The sequence below is a fragment of the Aulonocara stuartgranti genome, assembly GCF_965226115.1.
Source record: "Aulonocara stuartgranti genome assembly, chromosome: 14".
NCBI classification, from domain to species: domain Eukaryota; kingdom Metazoa; phylum Chordata; class Actinopteri; order Cichliformes; family Cichlidae; genus Aulonocara; species Aulonocara stuartgranti.
The window spans coordinates 18,840,685-18,857,076 of record NC_138950.1 but is presented as its reverse complement, the minus strand read 5'-3'; the positions used below and the strand labels follow the sequence as shown (position 1 = coordinate 18,857,076).

The 16,392-nt window shown below is 37.1% G+C and overlaps 2 protein-coding genes and 1 long non-coding RNA gene across 4 annotated transcripts in view; 1 reads left to right on the top strand and 2 right to left on the bottom strand.

Annotated features, from left to right (window-relative positions):
• drd2a (dopamine receptor D2a) overlaps positions 1-14,356 on the top strand; it is a 59,122-nt gene extending 44,766 nt beyond the window's left edge. The window contains exons 3-8 of the mRNA XM_082503448.1: positions 1,018-1,127; positions 7,071-7,207; positions 8,486-8,694; positions 11,349-11,435; positions 11,661-12,048; positions 12,516-14,356. Coding sequence (XP_082359574.1) covers positions 1,018-1,127; positions 7,071-7,207; positions 8,486-8,694; positions 11,349-11,435; positions 11,661-12,048; positions 12,516-12,712 — 1,128 coding nt within the window. The 3' untranslated portion in view covers positions 12,713-14,356. The remainder of the gene's footprint in view (positions 1-1,017; positions 1,128-7,070; positions 7,208-8,485; positions 8,695-11,348; positions 11,436-11,660; positions 12,049-12,515) is intronic.
• LOC309687686 (uncharacterized protein) overlaps positions 1-16,392 on the bottom strand; it is a 236,000-nt gene that overhangs the window by 124,045 nt on the left and 95,563 nt on the right. The gene's annotated exons all lie outside the window — the stretch shown is intronic.
• LOC309688030 lies at positions 1,117-10,782 on the bottom strand. Its single transcript, XR_014270937.1, has 3 exons — positions 10,241-10,782; positions 7,107-7,194; positions 1,117-1,201 (listed from the first exon to the last, which is right to left on the bottom strand). It is a non-coding gene; the product is annotated as an uncharacterized lncRNA (long non-coding RNA).

Genomic DNA, 16,392 nt, shown 5'->3' with positions numbered 1-16,392 from the left:
GTGTGTTGGAGTAGCTTTGACTGAAAAATAAAAGTCAAGTGCAAGGAGCAAAAGGATGATAGCAAAGAGAGAAACAGTCAAAATGAAAGCATACTATCATAGTGGTGCTTAGCCACAGTGAAGAGAAACGTCAAGAGTTAAAGGTTGGAAAATTGTGGAAAAGAGAAGAGAGGAGAGGTGAAATCAGTTTTCAGGGCAACAGAAAACTGGCTATAACGACACCAGCAAAAAGTTACAGCTCTTTAATGATGGGAGCTTAGTTTTATGAAGACACATCCACAAGACAAAGATTAATCAGCCAGGCAGGAGTTGCCCCTGAACAAACACATCTCCCTTACCCTTGATAGAGCTGTGGGAGGAAACAGGCAGGCTTCAGTGTCAGACAAGCTGGGCGGCTTCAGACCTGTCACAACATCACTGATGTTGGTTTCATCATGAGCTTAGATCATACAGCTGAGAGCAACGGTGGCATGAATTCAAACAGGTTTCGATCTCGTCTTTGATCAAACGCTTCCTCGAGCTAAAGAGTAGGATACATGGTAAAGAATACTTGTCTTGTCTAAGGAGGATGTCTATATGTTTTTGAAGCTTTTACTTCTTACCACTGTAAGTGGAGAGATAAGATAATCTGTCAAATTTCAACTAGTCACTTGTAAAATTCTTCATAAAAAAGAAACTGACATATTATTTGGATTTGGAGCTCTTGCAAAATGTTTATGACAGCAAGAAATCTCTTCATGTGATAGAACGGATGCTTTTTTAATACTTACTCATTCATAATTCAGTCATCCATTCTTTCCTCTTATGTCTCAGTTTTGTTCCTTTGCTTCTCTCTTTGTGTTGCCAAGTTTGAAATGATATGGGAAATTATGCAAGAAGGCTTTAGTGTCAGGTTTGCTTTTTATTGCTGAACACAAACACATTATTTTTGCCAAGAAGCTTCCATTGCTAGCATATTGACTTTTTTCTGTTGACTCTGGCAGTTAACTGTCATTTGTGGATGTTTTCCTCTCCTAGGTGGTGGGAGAGTGGCGCTTTAGCAAGATCCACTGTGACATCTTTGTCACTCTGGATGTGATGATGTGTACAGCCAGCATCCTCAATCTCTGTGCCATCAGCATTGATCGGTGAGTTTGCCACCTCGCAGATTGTTTAGCCTGTTATGATTCCAGCATGGATTTCCGATGGAAATCTTTACCTGCTGAATAATATGAAACAGAAAACTGGTGTCTTTTAACTGCATGACCATCAAAGCACACACAGCTATTAACAAACAAAATGAGATTTTTAAGCCAGGAATACACCATAACAACACATTCAGTTTCTGTTTATCTGCAATACTGATTACCAGCCACCAGATGTTCAGGACAGAAATATGTATGCACATCAATATGGCATATTGATGCAATTTTGGAACTAAAATGAGTGCATTATCCAAGGACCACCTGTAAGACAGGTGCTGTGGAGAGTGAAATCTAATAGCATATTTGTGGGTGCCTGCACACTGTCAGCAGCAACCTTTTCATAGACATATGCCAGGGTTAAAAATTTTAAAAATAGATGAACTTTAGCAAAGGTTTAACTACTGGGTACAAAAATTAGCAAATCACTGAAAAGGATTTCATCTTGAGTAATTAATTGTTAATTGAATATGTAAAAATAAATACATTTTGTAATATAAATATACACCAAATTTTTAAAAAAGAGTTTTAATTAATTAAGTCTTTAAGAAAAAATAAATAAATATTTGCTGAACCCAATTTCTCAAATAAATATTGTTTGAAATAAACATCTTAATGCCTAGTGTGTCATGTTTAATACATATAGTTTTTTTGTGTGGTTTGGGGATTTCTGCATAATCAGTGTAATTTTTTAAATCCTGAAAAACCTAAATAAATTGCACGATGTATTTTTAAGCATTTTTTAATGTCAGATGTAGCAAATTAAAGGACATTTAAATGTAATTTAATCAATTTTATTAAGCAGATTTGTTAGATGGTTCAATAAGCTCAATAAATGGTTCAGAAAATTTGAATTTCCTGGCAGTTATTTCATAGGTCATGCTATAAAGGGTTAAGTCAATGTGATGACTTGTCAGATGGTGTTTTGGGTTAGTTGTTAATTTTTAGTTAACTGCTGAGTAAACCCCAAACACCATTTACAAAAAAGTTGCGATGGACAAGGCCGAGAATCAACACTGGATGCCGGTGATCTTAAGATCCTCAGATGGCAGTGCAATAAAACAGGAATCCTCCTGTCATAAGAATTCCTGCATGGGCTCCGGAACACTTCCAGATAATATTGTCTATAAGTTGTATAAGTTTCATGATCCATAAATGCTGCCATCTTCTGTGACCCAAAGCTCATTTAAAATGGACTGAAGCAAAGAGGGAAACGGTTCTGTGGTCAGACAAATCGAAATTTCTTACATTTTTTGGAAAATATGAATGCCACATCATCCACACTACAGGAGCGGGAGAGAGACCATCCTTGTTGTTAAGCCTGCATCGCTGATGGTATAGGGGTGCATTAGTGCATGTAGAAATGGCTGATTGCAGGTGTAGAAAGGCACCATCAGTGCAACATATAGAGCAAAACAAACGTCACTTTTTCAGGGACGGCCTTTCATATTTTTGTAGGACAGTGTTAAAAAGCATGCCGCTAATATTACAACAGCATGGCTTTGTTATGTAAGAGTCCGAGTGCTGAAACAGCCTGTCATCAGACCAGATCTTTCACCAACTGAAAATATTTGGCACATCATGAAACAAAAAATAGGACAAAGAAGTCCAGCAGCAGCCCCCCTCAGTTCCCAGATATTTACAGACTGTTGTTAAATGAATAGAGGACTCTAAATTGTGGTAAACATGGCCCTGTAACGACTTTTTAGAGAACTGCTTCTGCCATAAAATAAAAATCAACCTTTTTTTGTTTTAAAATCATGATTTTTTTTTCTATAATCTGTTGTGAATGGAATATGGGTTTATCAGGTTGTATTTACACTTTGGAGCTGGGGTTATGAATATTAAATCCTGTGATCAAGTTCCAGTAATGCCATGCATGCAGTCTGGCCAGTGTAATGTGTGAATTGTCCCCCTGTAGTCTAGACCTGCCTCACAACACAGGGTGTTTCTTGGAATCCCAAGTATGAAAAAGGCACCACTTAGTTTCTAAATGCTAAACTATACTATACTTATTGCGTAAATTTTATTATTTAAAAAAACATATACATTAAATGCAAATTTGTTTTCTGTCTTTCCTTTAAAGTTGTCATCCTGAATCATTAGTCATTTGTTTTTTATGCAATTCACAAACGACATGTTTTCTGTGAGAGAGTGCAGACAAAGCAAACAATCTACATAATCATTTAGACTGCAGAGCTTGCTGGCTTTTCAACCAAATTAGCTGCAAAAATCCTTAAAATAATCTAAGAGCGGAAGACTTTGACTGTGGTTTAGAACTAAACTTGTAGCAAACAGTCAGGTTTATAGAGCATATTTGCTTAAAAAGGTTTTTGCTGCAGCTGAGACCACAGAGAGCAAGGAATGCATCAAAAATATTAACACTAGTGGAAAACTAAAAGAGTGAGCTGAGGGATGCTGAAATGTTCCACAGACCTGAGTCATATTTGAAAGTTTCTTTAGTAGAGGTGGCAACTACATTTACACAGCAGCTTAATAATGCCATTATTAAAGATATTCGATGCATTAATAAAAAGTGCAATTTAAAAATAACAGTGAATAATATCACTTTAGATTAATTACAGTATCTCAATTATAGTAGCTTACAAACATCTAAAAGTACACTGTAAAGCTTTGACTATCAGTATTAAAGCCATGTGATATAATTGTGTAAATCTGAATGCTAAATGATGTACTATAAGCAAGAAAGTTTCAATGAGTATAGGTTATTAAGCATTCATTTTACATAATTCACTCATATATCCTAACTAAGTGTCAGTAGTAAAACAAAGTTTGAATTTTTATGTTACTCACATAAATTGTCCTCCTGTAAAGATGTAAAGATGATCAAAATACCAAAGAGCCTCTCACATGCAAAAAGGGTGTAAAATTAAGATTTAGATGAAAGTATTAAATAAAACAAAAGGCTCAGGTTTGAATATTAAACTGAGCCAGAGGCATTCATAATTCAGATTAATGATTGCATATTACATAGTATGTGTTACAAACAGCATATGCATCAATATTATTTAATAACAACATGAAATATTTTTATAATAAAGAATTAATACAGATTATTTTAACAAAGTCAAAATAGCTTAAACGTAGCACTTCAGTGTTATATTTTTCTAGCATCAGTTTTTAACTATCTGCTCAGATACAGTCTTTCAGAACGCCCATTACGTACACAGTAGTTTGATTCATTGTTTAAATATTGATCGGAACTGCTTAAAATCAATAGTCTCTGTTTAATTCAACATAACAGTGCAAGAACACTGCTTCTTGTCTTGTCAATAAACGTGGATTCTTTAAAAACTAAATTCTCTCATTTTGTTCTGTGATTTAAAAAAAAACTGTTTAACGATAGTGCTGTGATTAAACTTTATGTAATTTTTTGAAACTTACACTTGAAGGCTGTTCATGGGAATATCAAGGATATATTTACCACATTTTCCATCCATCTATTCTCTTCTATCTTCATTTAATTTAATTTAATTCTTTCACGATTAATTTAAAGATACGCTAAAGGAGCATATCCAGTGACACTGATTTATTTCTCCATTTTAAAGAAGTGATCTGCATCCACAGCAAAATTAAATGGGTTCTTCTTTTGCCAGTGTTGTGCCTTTCCACCTATGGTCCTATAATTACACTTTGTAGATATCGCATAGTCTTGCTGACTAGTAAACAAATACAATAATCTCATAACTCCACACAGGCTTTCACTTTAGTGTAGTAATAAATATTCACCTTGGTCACATTTTCAGCTCTTACTGAGGTGAGTGAATTAGAATACAGATGACTTGTATGTGGAGAAAATCTTATTAATCTGAATAATGTGATCGTATATCGCTGTTTTTGTATGTAAATGAATGTTTCAAGCACGCTAGAGAGGAATCTCACCTGAATTTACATTTAGATATCAGTGATATGGCCTGTGCTTGTTTGCCGCATATTTGTGAATACCAAATATGTGAATCATTGTGACAGAATCAAGAATCACTTCACCTGGCTTTGGCATGGTTAAGGATCCACTCACATGATGGCGATTTATTTGCAAAGATTCATATAACAGTCACAGATAAATGTGTTTCCAGCTCTAGGCAGCACAGTAATTTATACATCCAAGGATTGCTTCCTGCTGTGCTAACTTTGTTCTTATTCTCTAATGTGGAGCAAATTGGGGTGTGATGAAATTATGGGGTCTATTTCTGTGTGCAAATGTAAGTATTCACTCTTTTTAGAAGGATGACTAGATTAATTGCAATTGGAGTTGGGGCGCCCTCCAACAATGGCCAATCAATTTAACCACTCACTTCCTCTTTAGAAGCAGAAGACTAATGGGACTAAGACAAAACTGCTTATGTGTAGGAGATAATACGAATTTACGCGTGGACTCCAATCTCCAATTATGCTCGCCAAAAAGCAGGCGGTTTTATGGCTGAAAACACTTCTCTGTAATAATGCTCTCAGTGAGTCATAATATGCAATAGAATAAATTAATTTAACGTTATTTGAATGTGTTTATATACAGCACGTTGCTTCAATTACTGTGAGAAAAACTAATGTCTGTTTACATAAATGGTTTGCACAATTACCTAAAACTACAGCTTCCCAGAACAATCTTATTAATGTAATATGAAGCACATGACAAAAAAAAGGTTGGAAGAAAACATGCATCCCATGTCTCCAGGTGTTTGAGCTGCTTTACCTTAGCGCAGGTGCTTATTTAGTGGCTACATATTTTGCTAGAGCTTGATAGTGTCTCACAAGTTTTCAGACTATTGACCTGATGCACACTGGTCCTATTTTTGTGTGTAAGCTTGAAATGACAGGTCTTTTGTACGCAGGCTGCGTGGGTTTCTGCGAGGCTGCCACTGGCACAAATAGCCAAAGGGCTTGATTGATACTAAGTGAGCTATTAATCAAGGGTGTGGTGATTATTACATGTTCACTGAGTGAGTCATATCGCCGTGCTCAATGTTCTAACTACACTGATGAGCGCCATCAACAGCTCAAAAATAGGGGGAGAAAACACTTAAAATGGTTATTATTGTTTGAATGATTCATGTCATGCATGCCAAAAATAATAATACTAACAACTGTTATTGAACTGTCTGACGCTTCAGCTTCTTTGCAACCACCTTCCTAACCTGTGCTTTCCACCAGCCACCAAAAAAATTGTAAGGTAACGTTACAAAAATCCCCTATGAGCAAGAAGTTGGCTTCTTGCTCATAGGAGGAAAAACTTTTACTGGAAGAAATCTCTGCCAATATCATCGTAAACATTAGATTGGTAGTCAGTAACCACTGATTTTCTGTCACAAAGACACTCAGTCATGCGCTCTTAAAGGCTTTCCCAAGCTGACTTTCTGAGTAAAACACTTCAAAACCAAAAAGAAAATCAATGAATGAGAAAGCTGGGCATTTCCTAGTGATTACTGCAAGCTCACTAATAAGGTTAACTAATGTATCAGGGTTAAATGATAAGGCCTTTCCTGCAAGAGACTGGGGTTAAAACAGCCTTCCTACTAGTATCTCATTTTATTGGAGCTGCAGCTTACAGCACCAGTTTCCACAGGCCAGTCCATCTCGGAAAAGGATTTGATTAAAAATGACAGGCAGCATTTCTTGTTTCACCCTTTTCTGGCTCCATGCTTTCTGTTGTGCTTTGAGCTAAAAATTTCAACTGATGGAGAAAGAGAACTGGAAATAGAAGTGGTGTGATCACTTAATGAAAAAAATACAATAAAATGAAATTTTATTAAAAGCATGTGTGTGTATATAAATATTTCAAACCTGCTTTACTCACTATGTACAACTATAAAAATGTGCCATGTTTTTCACCAATTATAACTATGACAACTATGTTTCCTTTACCCCTTACAGCTACACGGCAGTTGCAATGCCAATGCTGTACAATACCCGCTACAGTTCCAGGAGACGGGTCACGGTGATGATCTCTGTGGTTTGGGTACTGTCTTTCGCCATATCCTGTCCCCTGTTGTTTGGCCTAAATAACACAGGTAAGAGAGAGTACAATACACACATGATCTTCAGTCTGTGAATCAGAAATGCTTTTGTGATGGTGCAAGACAGAGTGATAGCAGAGGTAACAGACGTTTGCCACTGTACTTAAGCAGACCATCTATGTCAGCACCCAGTTACAGCTACAATACTGCACTGTAAATTCACTATGGAGCTATTTGTGCCGGTAAAGAACTCCTTCACACCCGTGTGTATCTACTTTTAGTGAGCCTTTGGCCTTTAGGTTGGTTATTCCAAGGAACAGGGGCTTAAAGGAGGATTACTAGTAAAGCAGTTTTGATTAAGTGCTTTTTGCGAGGCGCCACCTTGTTGTTGACCAACTCCAGTGGCCTGTCACTTTGAAGCTCCGCTCATCCCTTTGAGTCCTTCATTTAATGCTGGTTCAGCTCAGACTCAAACCCTGAGAAATAAACACTGACTGTAGATCGAGTCGGCATATTTTGTAGAAAGCATGAAAGAAGGAATTACAAATTTCAAAAGACATTTAAAAATGGAGAAAAGTGAAGCATCAAATAGCCAGACTTCTAGCCCAGAGTGTGAACTGAGCTTTAAAAACACTGGATCCTACATTTCTCTGATAGCAACTACTGAAGGCTTCCTGCATCTTTCTTGAACCTTGTTAGTGGAAAGATAATTCTATGTATAAAATTGGTGAAGTTCCCCCTAAATAGACTACTTTCTCTAGCCTTCTAGCCACAGCCTTCAGCGTGACAGTTGGACAGGTTTAACTTGAAATGCTGCAATTTTCTTTATAATTTTTGGTTTTGGTTTGTCCAAAAAGCTAGAAATACAAGCCCAGAGAAGCATCGCCTCAGTTTCTAAACTAGTTTTTAGGGAATTTTAAAAATGAGGGCAATTCATCTAGTAAATTATTAAAATCTAAACTTAACAAACAACCCTTGCAGAGTCCAAAACTGGGGTGAGATGATCTCTGCATTTGGCTCCACAGCTATAAGGCAGTCCACATGGGCTGTGAGAAGTGGGAGTACGGTTAATGTGAGTGGAGGTGAGGTAGAAAGAGTGCTGTGTAAATAACCTCAGAGTGAGGAGAATGTAGAAGTGGTGACATTTTTGGATCTACTTGCAATCAAAAAGCAATTATTGGTTCAAGCAAATCTAAGGTTCCAAATTCTGGTTTTACAGACTTTTAAAAGTGGAAGTAAAATAAGATTAAACACATACACACGCACAAAAGCAGCAAGTCTTGGGAGAAAGAGAACACGCAGTCTTAATTCACATTGTGCTTATCTCCACAGCTACTCGTGATGAGTCTCTCTGTGTGATCGCCAATCCAGCCTTTGTGGTGTACTCTTCCATTGTGTCCTTTTATGTACCCTTCATCATCACTCTGCTCGTTTATGTTCAAATTTATGTGGTCCTGAGGAAGCGCAGAAAACGCGTCAACACAAAACCAAAGCAGCTTGTCTCTCAGGCTGCGGACCCTGATATGGCCACCTCACTAAAGGTGAGATGCTATAGCTGGCTCGTGTTTTTATGGCTTCATTTACACATTTATTTTATCAAAGCTCCTTTATCTCTCTGTACTGTCTTAATATTTTAGAGTAATACATTAAACTAAAAAACATCACAAAAGACATCATTTGCTGTTTGATTTTGTTTGTTTCTTTAGAGAACTGCAATACATTTTTTCAGTCCAGCTATTCTTGTTGGTTTTACAAGCAGACATTGTATTACAGAGCAACACATTATTAAAATAAAAACACAGACTGCGATTGATTTTCTTTGAATACACAATGGATTAAGATAAGGGGTTGAATTGAGCAAGACTCTGCTAGAAAAGGCTTTTTAGCTGTTTTAGTTTTTAACACCTTACATGAAAATAAGATATTTAATATCAGGTTTAATCCAGGACACAAATTTGCAGAGGTGGGACCAAGTCATTGTTTTGCAAGTCTCAAGTAAGTCTCAAGTCTTTATCCTCAAGTCTCAAGTCAAGTCTCAAGTAATGTCAGGCAAGTCAGAGTCGAGTCTCAAGTCACTGATGTAAAAGTCCGAGTCAAGTCACAAGTCTGAAACTTTGAATTTCAAGTCCTTTCGAGTCTTTAAAAAAAAAAAAAAACGAAAAAATAATGTTGCAGTTATATGCTAAATGTAAATATTAGACCATGTAATTTTTAAATCTGTGTTTTTCTCAACACATGACAAAATAGTGAACTTAGAAAATATACACAAATTGTGAAATTGCACCTCTTTAAAATGCAGCTCAATTAAACCTAGCTCCAAGAATAATTTTCACCAACAGTTCTGAGATAAGCCGCATGTTATTCTTGGATGTGGTTGTAGGACCGGCTTTAAAATCGCATGACAAAAATATCATACACATTAAAAAAAACTGTATCACCAACGTAGCCTGGACAACATTTGCTAGTTAGATGAAGTCAGCTATCTCATCGTAGCATATTTATATGCATATTTATAATCATACGGTTCTTGGAGTGAGTGCACACACTCATGAAGTTTAGTAACTTCAGGTCACTGCAACAAGCCCAGGTACAGTTTACCGACGGATGGGTGCAGGACCTTGAAACGCACCGTGTAGAACGAAAGACCATCGTACGTATCATAAGTTTACCAGTCTCACAAATCGTCGTCATAAATACACATTCCTTAACCGTTTATTAATAGGACCTTTGAGCTCAACGGTAATTAATTAGTAGTGGAAATAATTTCTGGTAGCATCACAGAAATGTAGCAGTGACAATAATATTGTATGCTGTAATCGTACTGGGCAATTAGTGATACAAAAAACCTGTTTTATCCTGTGAATAAAAGTATATGTTTTTGTCAATGTACCATAATAACAGAAGCGAAACGCAATATTGTGTCAGGACAATTCACTATTTATGCACAATAAATAAAGGAGCATAGCGCCACAATTTCTGTTCAGCGCCAGACTTGCTTGTAACCTATATCACTAATTATGTTATGAAAATGACGTATTAACTACTAAAAGACACTGACCTTCGTGTAAATGCTTGGAGCAGACTAACCTGTGAGCTGGAGTGTTCTGGGACGTTATATTTGATCTTTGAATGGCTGCAATCCAGGCCATCCGTCGCCTCTTTGTTACTTCGGAAACATGGCTCGAACAATTTCTCTTCAACGACGTAATCCGATAACAACCGATCTCTTTACCCGTCGGCTTCCCGTGGCTGTCATGCGACCGGCTATTGCAGTTAATAATACAACAGCTTCTTGACATTTTTGTGTTTCTTTTTATCGCTGTGTGACTGATTTTAATTGAAAGCCTGCGTGCGTTAGTACCGCTTGCCACGAGTTCCCAGAATCCTTTGCGGTTCTACCCGTGAATGACGTCACATTTTCAATCTCTATATAATATGCATGTTAAATTTTATATTTGGGGTAAAATATCAAGTCTTTTCAAGTAAACCGGTTCAAGTCCAATTCAAGTACCAAGTCATTGGTGTAAAAGTCCAAGTCAAGTCACAAGTCTTAGAACATTTTTTAAGGTCAGGTCTAAAGTCATAAAATTAATGACTCGAGTCTGACTCGAGTCCAAGTCATGTGACTCGAGTCCACACCTCTGCAAATTTGAATCTTAAATGACACATTTCCCTGTAAAATGTGTCATTTAAAAAGAAAATGTGACATGCAAAACTAATTGTGACGGCCCTCAAATGACCTTTTGCTTTTCTGGGTATTGATTTTCTTGTCATAACTTATTGATGTCTGTACAGAAAGTAAGCAACACTCTCGATCCAGTGCAGTACATTACTCATGTTTATGCATGGCTTCGTGCTGTGGTTTTGGTCAATATATGGCAGCATATTGACAGATAGCTATAATCTTTATGGGGTAACGGAGCATAATTTTTCACTTCTTATCTTAATTATCAAATTAAGGTTGGTGAAATTATTTCACACAACAATATATTACATGGTCACATTGATGGATTGGATTTTCAGCGGGTATAGAAGCTGCAGATCAGAGTGCTGCTAAACAGCCTTTCCGTGCTCAGTGTAGCCTCTTTTGACCGTGTAGGAAGCGGGACCTGTTCCTCCATGCTTAGACGGCCCTTTTGTCAGTTGCTTTGACATTGTACTCTCTCCTTGCCTGACACAGCTGTTTTCATTTCAGGATAAGTGCACTCATCCAGAGGATGTGAGGCTGTGCACCATGATTGTTAAAACTAATGGGAGTTTTCCTGTCAACAAGAAGAAAGTGGTGTGTATACATTTTTGTTCTTTTGTTTTTATGCTTTCCCCTAAAAGTTTAATTGATGGAAAAAAAAAAAAGTTTTTGCCTGCAGAGATTTCGAAAGATGTCACCTTGAAGTTTTCCCCATCTGCTAGAATAAATGTAATTTTAAAATTCAAAGTTAAATAAAGAAAAGTTTTATACTCGCTACCCCCATCCGAATGAACCTTTACTAAATTTGTCTTCATTCAGATATTCATCAAAGATGTGGTCAATGAGGGAGAAGATCTGGAGCTGGATGAGCTGAATAACAGTGGAAGCAGTGTGAAGCAGAAGCAGCAGATACAAGGTGCTCTTGGAGACACTCCAGCCACGAGCCATCAGCTATTGATGCCCAACAAGGCCAGCGCTAGCCCCATCTCAACACCCCCCACACCCCACAAGGAGGGCCAGAAAGCAGAAAAGAACGGCGATCCTGCCAAGGAGACCTTAGGCGATCCGGCACCCATCGTAGCCAAAGCCTTCCAGACACAGGCCTTACCTAATGGCAAGACTCAGACTTCTGTGAAAACCATGAGCAAGAGAAAGATCTCCCAGCAAAAGGAAAAGAAGGCTACCCAGATGTTAGCCATCGTCCTCGGTAAGTTAGTCCCTTATTATTAGTAGTAATTTTTAAATTATTCATTTGATTTTAAAAGAAGTCATGAAAGTGAATACAAGCTCAATTAAAAGCCGTTTTATGTGATTCTGCACATCAAAGTTGAAGTGACACTAGAAAATTAAGCATTTCTAGAACCAAATGTTATCTTTGAACATGCAAAGGAGCGTGTTCAAAGCGTTTTTTGCAATGTACATATCTTTTTTTCCCCACTGCTCTATCATAGGTATTTGGCTGTCTTTACGTTTGTTTTTGTTTTCATTTCAATCAATTTTTTCAGTAGGACCTAAAAAAAGAGTTTGAAAAACAAGTCAGACAGTGATGCAACAAAAAGAAATTGTACTGATACTTTAGAATCCAACTCCTCAGTAGGGCCACCCATATTTGGGCTTTATTTCCTCATTCTCTGTATCTTATTCTAATACCTAATTTTTTTTTTCTTTCCTCAGGTGTATTCATTATATGCTGGCTGCCGTTTTTCATCACACATATCTTGAACACCCACTGCACCAAATGCAAGGTTCCTGCCGAGATGTATAACGCTTTCACCTGGCTGGGCTATGTGAATAGTGCTGTAAATCCCATCATATACACCACCTTTAATGTTGAGTTCAGAAAGGCATTCATTAAGATCTTGCACTGCTGAGCTGCAACATCACTTATCTGATCAGACTAAAGGAGAGGTGATGAATGAAAGCATATCCTGTGGCAAATACCTCATCCTCTTAAGGAAAATACACCACGTGGGGAAACTACGATCTGTTCATTTAAAGTTAGTTAAGTGACTGAAAAAAAAAAAAAAAAACTGGCTTTGGCTTTGTCTTCTTGAAAGGCATCTTGGATCTATATGTTAAATTTCGTGTGGAGTCCCGTTCTCCAAATCACTGAATGTAAAACAAGAAATGTCTGTAACGATGACCTGTTTTATGGAGAGAGAAAAAAAATGACATTGTTCTCTGACATCATTGTGCTTGTCATGTAAGGAGCCATCTGTGTATACCACACACATGCAAACTGCTATTTATTGTATGTGTACTTTATGTTTTAATCATAGATGTTTTTTGCAAATCTTAAAGATATCGAGTCAGTGTTCATTGCAGTGTTAAAATTGAAAACAATTCACTGATTAGATTCACTGATTGTCTGAAAGACACGGTATAATTTACTTGCTGTATGATGCAGCCATGCCAATATCTGCAATTTAGCAATTTTATAAATAAATATCTATTATAATTACTAATGCTATTATTATTATTATTTGTTGTACATAGTTTTTCTTAATGCATTTATTGTGATTATATGACCGCAATAGAAATGTGATGCATGCTACACTGCTCCTCTACTTGAAATGCATGTTTAACAATAAATTGCAAAAGATCTCCAATAAATGAAGTTAAGATACCGTGTGAAGTGCCACATGAATATCACCGCTCACTGTGTGTATACGAATACACTCATAACTGACTGGTCATTATTCAAAAGCTTCTCTGTTATTCCTAGGACTGATCTGCAGTTTGAGTTGTTTATTGGAAGCAACACCAAGCTCTGCTGCAGAGGCGTTGTTCCATTAAAACTAATGAATGGTATGTGGACTTTGCAGCTTCCAGGTATAATCATGTGGATATGTGCAACCCAGCCCCTGAAGCCTCTCCCTGGGGCCTTTGCTGAGCAAGAATGGGATGAAACTGAAATAATAGCTACCGCAATACATGTATACAACTATTACAACTACAGTGTTGGAGTTGGAGTGATGATCTCATTTTATATTTACAGTATATACGCACACACAGAGCTACCGGACTGACTCGCTATGTGCCACTGTTTGAATAGCTTCAGTCCTAATGAACAGGTGGGAAAAGGGAGTTCATGTCTGAAGATGAGATCAAAATGAAGCGTAAATAACACTCCAGCTTATTCTTTAGTAATGAACACTGACTGAATTTACTTGTTATTACTGTGTGTTATTCTTTTCATTGTTGTTATTCATGTTTAGTTATTTAAAACACAATTTTGAGATGGTTCGATGCCTCTGTGCATCTGCTACAGATCTCATTTTTGAATATTTCTTTTTCTTTAAAGGGCACGCTGTGTTACGAGTCATTGGGAAACTAAATATTTGTGGGCGCCATGGTTTGCCACTAAACCGTGGTATCTATGTGTGACAAACTGACAAGTGGAAATAAATATTTGAAATAAAGTTTTGTGTGTTGTGCATGGGTAAAAGAGTAAGAATACAGTGTCAATGGATGCATATCACCATGTCTGGGTCAAGAGGGGGATGACATAATTCCTTTGTTGTGGCTGTGAAATGCACTCTTTACTCTCATGAGTAGCTGACATCATTTATACTTTCGTTCAAGCTCAACATCAGTCTTCGTGATGGCCAAAGATGTTTGAGCATTGCATCATTTCAGAAAAAAAAAGAACAACAAAGGGATGAGCCAGAAACAACATATTAAAGTATTTCTACCGCTGTTAGCAATCCCCAAGTCTGACTAAGGCAACCGAATGAAAAATAGTTGCTGTTCAAGGTAATTCATCACTTGTGTTGAGTGCTGCACTTGCAGTCTGAATACACAATGCTCTGGAAATGCAGCTTTCACCTTTTTTTGTTGTCATGTCACCTCAGAAGACTAAACCTTTCCTTGAAATATATCTGAGCAGCTACAGTGCGGAAAGCAGCGCTAGTAAAGGTGATTATTCATGCTTGATTTTATTCTGAGGAGTTGACATTTAACTGCAGATTGTGCTGGCTTTACATCAATAAACTGGGAGTTAAAATGATACCCAAACACCCTAAAGTATCTAAAATCAATATCTTAAAGAAGAGCCAGGGAAGTGTATCTTAGCCTTATCAAGGGAAACAGATGAGAGCAATTTATTACACCAGCAAAAAACAAAATTATGAAACTGAGTTGTATTTCTATAGGAGTTTGATTATTGAGACGACTGTTTCTTTCTTAATAATTAAGATCTAAGAGCAAATAAGCATACTCCCAAAATGATAAAGGTTCCATATCATAAAATATAAAAACTGTAAAAATATGAAACCCCAGTTAAACATAACCATAATCATCTTCCCTCAATCGTCCCTCTCTTCTGAGGTAAGGTGAAAGTGATGGGGTGGGCATGTTGCTAACGCTACACTGCTTTTTCTAGCATGCAGGCAAAATGTACTGTTGTTGAGTGCAACAGAAAACAGGAATTTTTACTGAGTCTTCATGAGAGTTCGTGTTTTCTCTTAAGTGACTAAAGCTGTCTGTTAAAAACACCACTCCAATAACAAAAACTTAATTTAACATGCAGCTTTGTTAGCTTGCTTTGATTGGTTGATTTATGGTTTTGTGTGATTTTTTTTATGTTTCTATAACTTAACGCCAAAGTCACCCAGCTGTGAATTTGTATATGAGGCTATCATTGGCATTTTTATTGATCATATGCCCACAGAACAAAGCTGTAAGACAAATGTTTTGTCAAAAGTTGGTTAGAAACTGTGAAAACCTTTTAAATAAATGTAAATTTAAAACCTGTAAAAAAGGGCTTCTGGTGGTCAGCTTTGGTTTTTGCCTTCTGTGCTTCTCTGCAAACTGAACTCAGCTGGCTCTCTATTAATTTTGTCTTTTGCAAAGATAATGCAATTAATGTTATTATATTTCATAACTGAAGTATTCACTCAGCAGTACTTACATTTTATTCATTAGTTTATCAAACCCTACAGTCACAACAGAATTAAAACTGTGATTGCTGCTCAAGAGTTTGTTACATTTCCTTGTTTCTTTTACAAAAGAGCAGAATCAGTAACGAGGCTGTCAGTTTCAGTGAATACCTTCATTCAGCAGCTGACTTGTGAAATAGTTGGTGATACAACTTAATGGACTTGTGCTAACTATAGGGACTTGAATTTTACTTGCCCCTTGAGAAAAGCTGTTATAGAAGGGCTGTGACTTATGACATAGGCTGTGTGTGTGTGTGTGTGTGTGTGTGTGTGTGTGTGTGTGTGTGTGTGTTCCTGTCTAGCTATCTTTGTGAGGACCGAAATCTGCATTCAACTATACTAGTGAGAACCAACAGTCACTTGTGAGGACATACAAACGGTCCTCACAAATTTGAAGGCATTTAAAGGCATCTTTGAGGCTCAAAATGTGGTTTTAGTGTCAGGGTTACAGTTAGGTTATGGTCAGGTTTAGGTTAAGGGTTAGGGTTAGGCATTCATTTTTTTTGTGTGTGTGTGTGTCTGTCTGTCTGTGTGTGCATGTGTGTGAGAGATCCTCACAAAGAAGCTATGTAAGGCTCATGAGTCCCAGTCGACTGTGTATAAAGGTTTCT